This window comes from Ursus maritimus, unplaced genomic scaffold, assembly GCF_017311325.1.
Source record: "Ursus maritimus isolate PB19 unplaced genomic scaffold, ASM1731132v1 scaffold_3, whole genome shotgun sequence".
In the NCBI taxonomy this organism is placed as follows: Eukaryota; Metazoa; Chordata; class Mammalia; order Carnivora; family Ursidae; genus Ursus; species Ursus maritimus.
The window spans coordinates 34,160,695-34,173,896 of NW_024425563.1; the positions used below are offsets into that span (position 1 = coordinate 34,160,695).

Genomic DNA, 13,202 nt, shown 5'->3' on the forward strand with positions numbered 1-13,202 from the left:
TTATTTTTCTAAAGAAGGGTATGGATGGTGAGAAGCAATCTCTCTCTAATCTCAATCGTTCCTACTGAAGAAGAACCACCAGGTAAATAGAATTTCCATTTAATTAAAAATTCTATAATATTTTACCTAGTTGACATTATTCAAATTTAAAACTTGGCAAATGAGAATTTTACTTATCTGAGAGCTGGGAATAACCTAGTTGAATGGTGATTAACAAAAGAGAAATTTAAGAGCATTAAAAATAAGCAAATTAGATAATAATGTATGTACAACATTATATTATGTTCTATACCACACAACAGCCACTCAGCTGGTATATGGTTGTTAAACAAGTTTTTAAAAATGAAACAACACTTCCTTTTGTTGAAAGAGTAAAATTAATGAATTTTTACAATTATAGTATTAGCAATTTTCAAAGGACTTTAACATATAATATTCATTTGATCTTCAGAATCATCAACGATATTTTAAGATCACATTAGCTCCATTTTACTGATGAGAATACAGAATGAGTCTCAGAGATAGATATGCAGTTGAAAAATAGGATAAAAGTCAGAGCTGGAAAGCATCTTGCAGCTCAGCTGATTTCACACTGCACCCAGCGTGGAAAGACCCACTGCAACACTCAGCCCTTCAAAATTCCAACGAATGACACCTCCCAAAGAAACACATCCTATTCTTGGACAGTTACATTCCTCAGTAAGTTATGCTTTATTTTGAACATAAACTTGCTATCAGGTAGTTTATAACTAGTCTCAGTTCTGCCCATTGTAGGTACAAATAGTAAACGTAAACCTTTCTAAAAAATAGCTCCAACTACTGAAGAGGGATATTCTATCCATCAGTCTGTAATCAAGCAAACGTACGATCTCAACAGCTAAATGCTACTGGCACATCGTAGTAAAAGAATCTAGTCATGCTGCAGGAGAAGGATGATTAGTTTGTCAAAGTTACTAATGAGCTTTTAAACAAAGTTCTGTATGTGCCACAGTTTTCCAAGAAATGGAGACAATATTGTCATGTAAAGGTCCAGATGTATCTGATTCCTTCCTGCTGAACAAAAAGACTCTCATTAGGTTCTCTGTGACAGAAACACCGCCTCTGCATTGGACTTTGCGCTACAAGCGGTTAAGAGCAGAGGATCTCAAATCAGGCCACCGGGTCCACCACGAATGCTACGGATCCTGGGTAAACTGGTTTTCTCAAAATAGGACTAACAACAGTTATCTATCTCATAAGGTGGATATGGAAAGAAATGGAATCATGCCCGGGAAGCAGAGTTTCTGGTATATAATAAAAGCTCATCCACATTTGCTATTAGTATTTAATTAACTGTTAGGATAATAAGCGTCTTTTTAAAAGTTATCATATGGAAGCTGTTGAGGGCAGTATCTGTTCAATAATCCCTATGTGAAAAACCACACAAGAAATCTGTTTCCAGACTGAGTGCAAGGAAAACTATTGTTTTCTCTGAGAAGTTATTTTTTTTTTCCTGATGCACGGTGAACATCAAATTTTAAAAAATGCTTTCTTTTTGACCCAAATTTACAGGCAAAATTGAGTGAATCTGACCCTACAGTCTCTCTGTACATTTCGATTTTCCCCCATGTTTGGATCTCCTAGGTACCTATATTTTCCATTATTACGTTGTAATCTTCTTTTAAAATGTACTCCTATAAGCCACCTCGAACATTCTGCAGAGGTATATGTAAATGCACAAACCAACCATCAAGTACATTTTCTACTTGTTATCCATACTTTATTTGCTTACTTCATGAAAGACTAATATAAACGGCGGTGCTTGGCAGAAATCTTTATAAAACCTCATAAAACTTAGTGTAAAATACATATATAGTCATATAGAAAAGGAATAGAAGTAGCTTTCTTTATACTTAAATTTGGGGGCTTCTGCATGTTAGATCTCAAGCAATCAATATTTGATAATAATCTATGACAGATCATTTATAATCTATGTAAGATGTATATTCTTACTGCTATGCAATCTATATTCATACCTTTTTCTGAAAACAAAATTGCTTTAAACAATTTTTACCCTTCCATTAAAATACCAGCATTATTTCAGACAATCTATGTGTGTTCCGGTTTATGAAATCTCAAGTAATCCAAGACTAAAATCTCTGGGAAAAGTAGAAAATCTAGGTCTGTTTGTCCCAGAGGCTCAGAACAATGTGGAAATATACAAATGCTTCCCAAATGTAACCTTTAAAAACCAAAGCAGATTTCAGGAAGACCTGAGGCTCTGGAATTTTATTTCTTCACTCATCAAACAAACACAAACAAACCAACCCCTCAAGCCTAATGACCTTCCGAGAAGCACAGCAAAACCAACCTGCTTTGCCTAATGCTCTCGAATGGACTGAAATCTCATCGTCCACGAAGGATTCAGATAACCAAGCATTTTTAACAAATGAATGAGCATATGCATACATTTTCATAATTCTGTAAAGACAATAAAGTTATTACATAAGCACAGATCATTATGAAGTTCATAGAAATAAATGCCTAAATCAATTGAATCGAATCATTGTTACCGATATTTTGAAAAGTAGGATTTCTGAGCAAAATCTAAAATGCATTCCTTCAAAGGGCTTCTTATGCCTTCAGAAGCTTATGGTGCATTTACATTCAAGAGTAATACAAATGACACCGACTCAACTAGTTCACGGGCTGGGGGAAGGCAGAGAGGATTAAACACATAGCACGGTGGACAACAACTCCGAAATTTGATCAATCAACAGTTGAGTATGACGATGCAAATGCACGGGTACAGAATGCAGCTCTAGTTCCGGAAATATCTCAGTAAATCAGGGCTCCAAATACGTGGCAGAAGGAGCAGGGAGAGGTGAAGTGACGGCAAGCTGATACTGGTGACCAGGCCACCTTTATCTCCTCCCTTTGACATCTGAACCTACACTTCCTTGTCCTAAAGATGTGTTTTCAGGATGATCTACCCTGAGGCATAGCAAACTCCCACCTCTTCAAAGAGAGGTTCGATTGTATTCTTTCAACCAACTATCTGGCGTGCTAACACCAAACACTCGCAGGCTCCTGGAATTTGGAGTTAGGCTTTTAGAGGTCCCAGCCCAAACTGATAATCTGAATTCAGATGAATACCTTCACCATCCAAGAGTCCCAAGAACAAGCCAAGGCACATGGGCATGGACACGCCCGGACAGGGACACGGCCTCAGCACATCGCGTACCCCAGTTTGGGACGGCTTTGACAACTCAAAGACTTTCCTCACAATTGGCTAAAATCAACTTCCTCGTTATTTTTCACTGATTCATATTTTACTCTGTGGTCGAAGTACAGTCTAAGCTTCCCTCCACATGATGGTCTTGTCTTAGAAAATATCTCATGCTCCTGTGTCTTTATCTCCTCTGTGCTGAACACTGTCAATGCCTTCAGTGGTTTTTCAGGGCCTTTTTTACATTCTGCCCACCCTTATGGACAGGACAGTCTTCTTCGTCTTGTCTAGAAAGCTATTCTGAAAGAGTTTGGTCTTACTGACTGCAAGAATCCAGAGAGGCCTAACTACAGCTCTCTCACTGAGCAACTGACTAAGTCCTATTACAAAAAGGAATTGAGGACTCTGACATCTTCCCCCTTTTTAAAATGATGTCACACACCCATCTTTAGTCTTTTTTCATGATCACTGTTGTAACTGCCACAATTCTAAAACTTTTCTGTTACCTCTCAGTTGTATCAGGTGGGGATGAACCCTTAACTTGGTACTGCTGTAAGAATGAAGGCCAACGGAAATCAAAAGTGAACCAAAGGGGGTTGTTTCATCTGTAAAGGCTTTTCAGAACTATGATTTGAGTCCAATCTTGATACAGGTAAGTGCGAGAGGATGGAGAAGAGCATGTCACATAGCAGTGAAACCACAGATAAGATAATGGTAAGAGAATCAAAACTATACTGGAATTCATTTTTTGGGCTTCAGAATGATAGACACAGATTATAAGTCAGAGGATATATCCTCTCTGGTAATTCTCCTAAAGGCCCAAACCAGAAGCCTCTCATAGAACTCACTAACCCGGCTTCTTTTGAGACCCTGCCTTCTTTAGATTCTCCCTTAAGACAACCAACCCTTTCTGGCTCCACAATCTTTATAATCTCATTAACTTCTGCAGGGGTCCATAATGACCACTTCCAGGAGAAGAACTTGTAAATCCACTATTCTAGGCCTGTTCCTGTGTCCTGACCTACAAATTTGAGTTTCAACTCTACATCAATAGATCTTTAGTGACTCCAACTCAGCATTTCTGAAAATTCATCACCACTTCTCTTCTGCCCCTGTTTCTCCAACTGTAGTCCGTATCCTGGTCAGTGGTATTATCTTTCAAGTCTCTCTTTTCCCTGCCCCAATATAATCAATTATGAGACCCAGCTAGTTGCAACTTCCCAATTTCTCTCAGATGTAGAATTTTTTCCTATGCACACTACCAGTGCCACCAATCTTCATCTCCTCCAACCAGAAATACTTTCAATACAAAGACTGAATGTTACTCCTTAGCTCAAGAAAAATTAAATTCATTTTGCATATTGATGAAAAATTGGTATATTTATTTTCACATTGTATACATCTTAATGTAAGCTCCCACATCTTCCCCACGCTCCATAATTTCATCTTGCATTTCAGTAAGAAATAAAGAGTAATACCCCTCAGAAAATGCACGTTGCTTAAGCGATGGAAAAACTAAGAACAGAGTAGGTCTGCATACACAGAGCCCAAAAGATCAAGGGCTGATCCATCATGGAAAAGAGTAGGAGGACTGTATCTTGGAGAAGCCGGTTCCTTTGTACTCTGCCAGCTGCCTTCCGAGGGCCTGTCACCTACTCAACCACAAACTGCTTTATTTTTAGTGCTCAACTCTGCATAATTCAAACCCAAAAGACCTACAAACTGTGTGTTCTTCAGATGGGGTCACTAGCAGTCCAACCCAGACAAAACTGACTTCTTGCCATTCTGAGTTTCTCATTCAACCTCTGACTTTGGGTGCTCCAGAACCACACCGGTCAGCTGGTGACTGGCCATCAACTCATCTGGCACCTGGTTCTTGTCGGAACAGTCAATCGATATTTAGAATTAAATTTAATTAGAAATTAAAATTTAATTTGGCACACTTGTTTCTCATCCTCCCTCTCACGTACTTTATACACTCCTTCTGGGCCAACGATGCATGACACATCTTCCATCTTCACAGCACTTTGTACGCAGTAGGCACACAAAAAATATTTGTTAACAGGGTTTCTCTTCAAACCCATCAATAATGAAATCTATGTGCTGGCATGAAAATTAACTTCAGACTTGACTCCTGAAACTACTAAAAAATTCAGGCATAAAAGCACATGCATATGAATCATCTTACTTCAGATCATGTGGGTGTGAATCTGAAAACAGAAGTGGACTGCAAGTAGAAACCACAAACGAAATTAATATTAAAATAACTCTGGTCATAGCTCCTACTTAGTGAACCCTAACTGATTAAATTAGAATCTTTAAAATACAACTTGATTTCAAAAACAAAGTTAAAAGCTTTCCTTCTTCAGAATATGTGTGCTGACGTGAAACGAAGATACGAAAAGTTTAAGTTTAACTTCAGGAAAGGAGAGGAGGGAAGGGGAAAAGAGACAGAGACACAAAGACAAAGAGAAGAGAGAAGCATCCAAAACACTGGTGCACAAGCACGTGCAAGATTAAGTCAGCAGGAAGGACTGAAGGGTCCCTTGTCTGCCCCAACGACTCAACAACACCCAACTATCCAAACATCTAGAATCTAGCCAGTGCAGATCTGTCTTCCCTTAATAAAAATTGATTATAAAGACCTTTAGGAATAGAAACATAAAAATCACATCCCTTGGCTCTACATACAGTAGAATAATTACATTATCTCAGAAAGACAATTTGGTCGAATTGTTCTCTTCTGTTGTTGCTTATCATATCGTTCTAATTTTCCATTTGCAAATGGCTTAACTTTAGATTGTGTCCATTTATGCTTCCTTATTTTCCCCAAATCTTTTATTACAAAAATATAATGCTAGTAAAATAACTGCACACAGCTATTAGAACTTTCCATGAAATCACCTCAACAAAATCCAGGAAATAAGGTTCAAAGAAACAGGAAAGGCTCTTACACACCCAAAAATTCCAATTTCCCCACTAGCCCTATAAAGGTCATTCAATTTATACATACTTATATTATATTATATTATATTATATTATATTATATACTATACTATATTATATATTATATTTTTTTTTAATAAAAAATTCTTGTATGTTAACTGACCAAACAAGGCCAACAGGCACGGTTCTTGCTGGCCAGAAACCACCTGCCAATTGCACTTCTAGTCTCCCTGGCTCCCCATATACCCTAGAACACAAGATTAGTTAAAACAAACACACTCTTCCCACACATGTGTAATCCTCCTCCTTTGTCCCCCACTGCTTCTACCCTGCCAACCTCCAACCCTATGCTAATTCCAAAAATTCATTCTACCAGCTTCTATTCTCAAGCTCCCTCCTGCTCCTTGCTGAGAAAGGCAATCAACCATGCTGACCTTGTCCACTAAATATTCATGCCATTCATTCTTAGTTAAGCCCTCAGTGTTACTGAGCAGCCCTTTTGTTTGCCCCAGATTGACTCCCTCTTGAATACTTCATTCTTTGAAATCTTTTCCACTCATCTCAAATTTCTCATCTCATCCTAACCGCCCTCCAGCCTTGCTCTCAGCGAATGTTACCTTCTACTTTACTGAGAAGATCGAGGTCTCCCATGATCTCTTTTTCATATCAAACTTTCTCTAGATTATCACTGATCATCTTCTCCCATGCCCATCTGAAAAGCGAACATTCTCTACTTTCCTAAGACTGGTCTCTGTCCCATTCAGTCCCAGAATTTTACTCTTTCAATTACACACACCCACCATACCACCACGGTACTCCACAGCTTTTCATCTTCAATCTCTCTATCCCCTCGATTTCTTTCCATTAACATGCGGCGAGCATAGCTTTCATCTTCCACGACCACTAAACCTCTAATGCTTCTGTGACCAGTCCTTGGGGGCTCTCTTTCTGCATTCTTTTCCTTCTCCTCCCTAAGTGTGGCCATGCCTCCAAATCTGCTCCTCGGTACTCTCTCACACTCCTGTGCCCATCCACCAGCTACCTGGTGGTGAACTCTTAGCCTGGGGGCCCGACCCTCACCACTCTCCTAGGTACAAGTTCTTCTTCATGGTGGCTTATTGGCTATCATGGTAAGGGGTAAGTTCCAGGAACCAACATGATCAAAAGACGATTCAACAGCTCCTCCTATTAGCTCCTCCTTTTAGCTCACGCTATAAAGGCAAACCCGTTGGACTACCTTAAATTTTTACCTTTCCAGCATCTCCCATATTAAACATGCTGCCCAACTATATCAGTTGAATTCAACAACATTTGGACGCTGTGCTTTAGGAGATTCACAGATGATAAGTAAAAATCAAAGCCCTCAAGGGGCTCTCACAGCTCAGTAGAACTCTATCCTACTTTTCCTATTGTTCTTTAAACTCCTCAATTCCATTCCTACTGGTGCTGCCCTACGTCCTCTTTTGTCAGGTGATTGTACTAACCTCCTGGATAATCACTACCTTCACTCTTGCCCCGCCCACCAACATCATCCTTTGCACTGCCACCAGATTTATTTTCCTCAAAACACCAATTTGGTCCTGTCCTTCCCTTTCTCAAGAACTTTCAGTGGTTCACCACTGCCTACAGAAAGGATATACAAATACCTCTGGGGAGAATTAGGGTCATCCTCAAAATCACTTTAGTTTATCTTCTCAACCTTATCTCGCTCTTTGTTTCTTCATACAACCCATACAATGGGTTTAGTCAAGTACTCAGCATTCTGTAGTAATCCCCTCCAAGCTCTGCTTCCCACCATCCATTTCCAAAGCGCTGAGTCCAGCGATCATGCTTAGTCATCCAGCTCAAATCAAAAGCTTTCCTAGACATTTTTCCAAATGCCCCAGCTAGAGATACTTTCTCTCTCCCACGTTCTGCCATCATACTTTCTTTACCCATTATACCACCTATCAGTCTACCTTGCATTATAGTTACGGGTAAATGTATGTGTTTCCCCATCATTCTGCGAGACCCTGATTTCATTCGGTCTATTTCTCTCTGTACTTGTCACGTAACAAGGTTCAATTGTCACTGTTTCTATGAGAAAGGATCACTGAGATTCCAAAACTCCAACTGACAAAGGAACACAACTAATGTGCAAATTATGCACCCTCTTCCTTATTATTCCATAATCCTGGGATCTCCAAAGAGAAGTGTAGGGTGGCAGGACAAGAATATCTACTGAAGTGGTGGAAGAAAGTATGAAAATATCGAATTCACTTACTTTTACTCATCTGCTTACAACTCTTATTTATGTATTTCTTTTCTTATGTTCACAATACATTTGTATGATAGTACACAAAATTTTGGAAAATTCTTTGAGGATGAATACTCAGTATTATTTTTATTAATTGGGGTAGGTATAAAAATGCTGAAGAGCAGTAATACAGTGATAGGATTGAAAATCTGGAACTCGAAAAAGAGACTTTTTAAAAGCTTTCTGAAGCCTTTCTACTAAGAAAGAGACTAGAAATGTATGATAACTTGTCTTTCTGCAGATAAAAGACTCTAAAACAATGATTCTCAACGAGATAAAGAGCACCTGGAGCCTGTTAAAAATGAATATTCTTGAGCCTTCCACCCAGAGATGGATTAAGTCTAGAGTGGGAACAAAAATGCCCGTTTCCTTGAGACATCAGGATAGCATCTCAACACTACTGACATTCTAAGGCCAGATAATTCTTTGTTGTAAGGGGCTGTTCTGTCCTGTGCATTTTAAGATATTTAGCATTATCCCTGGCTTCTACCCCCTAGATCCCGGGAGGACCCACTCCACTCCCTGTATGTCTACTAAACGTATCTCCTGATGTCGCCAAGTGTCTTTTGGAAGCACATTCACCCCCGACTGGAACAAGAGGTAGAAGCTATCCAAAGATGACACACTTTGAGAAATGCCATCCTTAATCAGAAGGATAAAACAATATGATACAAGTAGAAGAATGTGGGTATTACAAGCATACATTGTATAAAATGAAATAAACAGGCTTCCCATAAAGGAAATCTGATTAGCCACTATAAACTCCTGACAACTCAGCTAAGCTTCTAAGTCAAAGCTCTTCTTATGTAATTTCAACTCGAAGATTTTCTCCCTAGCTTCTATTTTAAATTATTTTTAATTAACTTCACTGGCATTTTGCATCCTGCTATGAAAAGTCTGCCTAATAGTCTCAGAGGACTCTCCCAAGAGAGAAGAGTGCATTAAATCACACATTATCACATTAAAGTATATTCCAGCACTCTCAGTCCAACAGTCTAAGTCTTGGCAAATGCAATGGGGTGTGGTGGGGGGGTTGGGGGGGTGGGGGGGTGATGCAGGGACTGGAACAGGCTCAAGTGATTCACAGTATCCAAAGCCTATTATCTTCAATTCATCCATCCGTAGGAAACAGTTATATTGATTCTCTACTTCAACCACATTTAACACAATGACATATATTCTGCAATTTGTGGTTCTACCCTGATTTCTACTGACTGTGTGAGACCTTAGCCAAGTCACTTAAATTCTTTGGGCACCCTTTCTAAAAAGTGAGCCAGCTGGACCCTTCTAGTTACAAGTCACAAACGTATGAATGAAGCACTTAATTAAAAAGCTCTTTCCACTGCATGGATTCTAGTAACTACTGCACCAAAAGGTAAGTACCTACATTTTCCATGTTGATAACACAATGAATTTTAAGATGTCCAATCCAAAAAAGAAAAAAAAAAAATGACAACTTGATGAACCACATACACAAGATCCACTTTTTTAAAATTTAAATTCAATTAATTAACATACAATGTATTAGGATTCACTCTCTCTTAAAACGAAATTAAGTTTGGATCAAATCATCCTTCACCTACGAAGACATTTATACAGGTACTCTGCATAAATAGGAAAATGGTTATAAATACATGTTTATGTTCTATTTTCTGTAACAGAGATAAAAGATCAGCTGCCTAGAGGCCATTTCCAGCCTGAAAGTGTAGTAGTTTTGTTGGCCTGGACAAAAATTATATTTAATCAATTGCCAACTTTTAAAAAGGGAGAGATGATACATAAAAATCTGTATTTCCAGTGTCTCCTGAAATACTGGAAGATATTAGCCCAAATGGCAACAGTGAGCTGGAGCTGAGCCGTGCTGCCTCCTGGCCCAGGAGCCATCCCAAGGCCCGCAATCCCTGCCACTCCCTGTCTTCTAACACCCATCCTGGGTCCTGGGTCCCTCTTACAGCCCGGAGCATATGAGCTTATGTCCTTGCTCTGTAACAATTTTCAAAATACACAGAAAATATTTTTAATGCTTTCAAAGTAATAGAATTTTCCTTGCAGAATCACAGGAAAAGAGTAGAGATTTTCAAGAGAGAGAACTATGCTATTAATCAGAAAAACCCTCCTAAATCTGAATGCTGATGAGTAGAACGAGCTACACTTCGGGGTCTAACTAATCATCCGAAAGAATGGAGAAAGGGACTCTAGAATTGATGGTGAGTTTACTAGAGACCCCCTAAAATGTCTTTTACCTTTAACATCGTATGTCTTTACTTACGTACAGGTTTTATCTGGTCATCTATGTATCTCTGCTTACAAGGGAAGACTTGACCTTATATGTCCCCCTCAGGAAAAGGTATTTTCTGCTAATTTTCATAACACACTCCATTTTTCTCACGGATTTTAATATATAAAAATTTTAAATTAAGTTTCAATTAACTAAGTAGCCACAACTTACCAGAGAATGATTAAACTATTCTTCTGAAAGGATGATAAAAGAATCCAAGGACAGAAGGAAGAGGATAAAAGAACTCAAGCAAGAGCTTGAGATGAGAGCACTCTGTGAGCAAAGCTGCTCTCTTCACTAATGTCTTTACCAATAAAACCAACCTAACCATGGAAGGCGGCATCTTGAAGCTTTTATTCTACCCACTGGCTCCAAATTTTTTTTTCTTTCAGTACACCTTATGAAATCTGCTTGTTTGAGACACATTATAACAAGATCCTGAGGATTTTCTTTTTTAAAAATCAACTTTATATTATGCTTACAATTAAACTGGTGCCTATTTAAAGGATATTGTGAGTCAAAGATAAACTAATCACAAAGCACCATTTATCTATGTTGCTGAGGGTATGCCAATTTTCAGGTACAATATAATCCAAGAGTTTCCACACTGATGATGTATGTGTTGTATGCAGTCAACTTCACCGCAGACCATTCTAGATGGCCACTTCTTAGTGTCAGACCACGTGCTAATCTACAGCACTGCTCGCACGGCTACATTAAGTACCACTGCAAGTTCTGACTCTAAAGATGCATTACTAAAGTTGGACACTCCAGATATCACTATGTCAAATCAACTGTTTTTGTAGTATATTTGATGTGGATTTTGACATAAGCATAGTTTAACAATAGTGATTAACAGCTCAAGTGTGAACATAAACATCAATGAGCTGATGAGACTATGAAGGGCATGTCTAACAAGAAAATGACTATGTTGGCAATACAATGTGCAAAACGTGGGCTGCTTCTGGGAAAATATGTTGATCATTCTAGCTCTCTGATTCGCTCCATTTTCTCTTTAGAAAAAAAATGACTCACTGTTTAGAAGCAAACAGCAATGATAAACATAATTCAATTTAACAGCCCTGAATGCCAGAACATTCTAATTTAGCCATGGATGTTTTCTGCTTTCACCTTTCCTGAGTTCAACATTGACTTCTTTTCCATTTCTGCTGCCTTAAAACAAAAACGAAAACAAAAACAAAAATCCAATCCCAAGTAGCTCACCACATTATCAAAGAAAAAGAAAAGCTATCAGATATGTTTACAATCAAGAGTATAAAGTGGGTTTCTGAGACCTGGAAAATTATTTAGCTTACATCAGTATCAGAACTTTTTAAATCAGAGTCACCCTTAGAGAAAAATGCATCTGAAGAGTAAGGGCCTTGTTCACTGTCAACAACGAAAACCTGAAGTATGTCACCTTCAAGAGAAAAAAAGATACTGCCTGACTTGTTCCTAAGCTTGTTAGGGAAGTTTGCCAGAAACGAGATTAGAGATTAGTTTCTTCATAGGTTGCCTGTGTTCACACTTTGGGAGAACACAAAGGAGCTAATTCATTCTTGGAACGTGTTTCTTTTAAAGCATGTTTATTTCAAAAGTTATTGAAACATATGCGTGAGCCATTCCAAAGCAATTGGTCACAGAAACCTGGATCATCAAGTGAGTGGCAGAGTGGCCCACAAGAAACAGAAAGAGGAACGGAGAGCGCGTGCTTGTTCAGAAAGCAGAAGCAGACCGGGATCTGATGAAGACACTAGAACTGAAGTGAAGCCGGGGAGGGTGTTTCAGATCTCACACATTTGACTCTTAGGCCCCAAAATGCATATGCTTAAGAAAGAAGGAGTCAAGTCATCCAGTTTCCCCCCGCAGCCAAAGGAAGGGGGAGTGGAAGGACCAGCGGATCCCGCCCTCTTATCCGGTTGTTGATCTAGGGCAGGAGTCCTGGAGAACTTGTTTGAGTAACACTAACTGTGCAGAAGTTCACAACTATGAGGTGAGAACCCATCCTCACCGCACCAACCTCCACCCCCGACCCCCAGTCAGTAATACTATGTGTGAACAAATTTTAAAATGCAACAATGACAAAGCGGCTTGCCACTTGCAAGCAGGCACTCACCCTGGGCTGGGGCACCCAGCCGGCCGCCGCCCGCCTCGGCCCCGCGCTGGGGCCCGGGAGCGAGGGCTTCACCCGCGCCGGACATGGGCCGCTCCACCGAGCCCGCGCCGCGCTGCAGCCTAGCTCTCCGCCCCCGGGGCGGACCACGAAGGGCTCTTAGGTGTTGGGTGCAGAGAACTGCCTGCTTCTGGCGGAAAAAAAAAAAGTGTTTTTAGATACCAGCACACCACCCCTACGGGACATTCCCTCCCCCTCCGCTTCCCTCCCCCAAACCCCACCCCGGAGAAGTTTTGATTTGAAACCCGGGAGGAAAACTGCTACCCCGCAAGTTGACACGGCGGGGGGGGGGGGGGGGGGG

General features: G+C 39.8%; 1 protein-coding gene across 1 annotated transcript in view; it reads right to left on the minus strand.

Annotated features, from left to right (window-relative positions):
• MDFIC (MyoD family inhibitor domain containing) overlaps positions 1 to 13,202 on the minus strand; it is an 85,974-nt gene that overhangs the window by 72,037 nt on the left and 735 nt on the right. Inside the window, 2 exon segments of the mRNA XM_040644081.1 lie at positions 12,845 to 12,990; positions 12,992 to 13,031. Of these exon segments, the coding sequence (XP_040500015.1) occupies positions 12,845 to 12,990; positions 12,992 to 13,031 (186 nt within the window).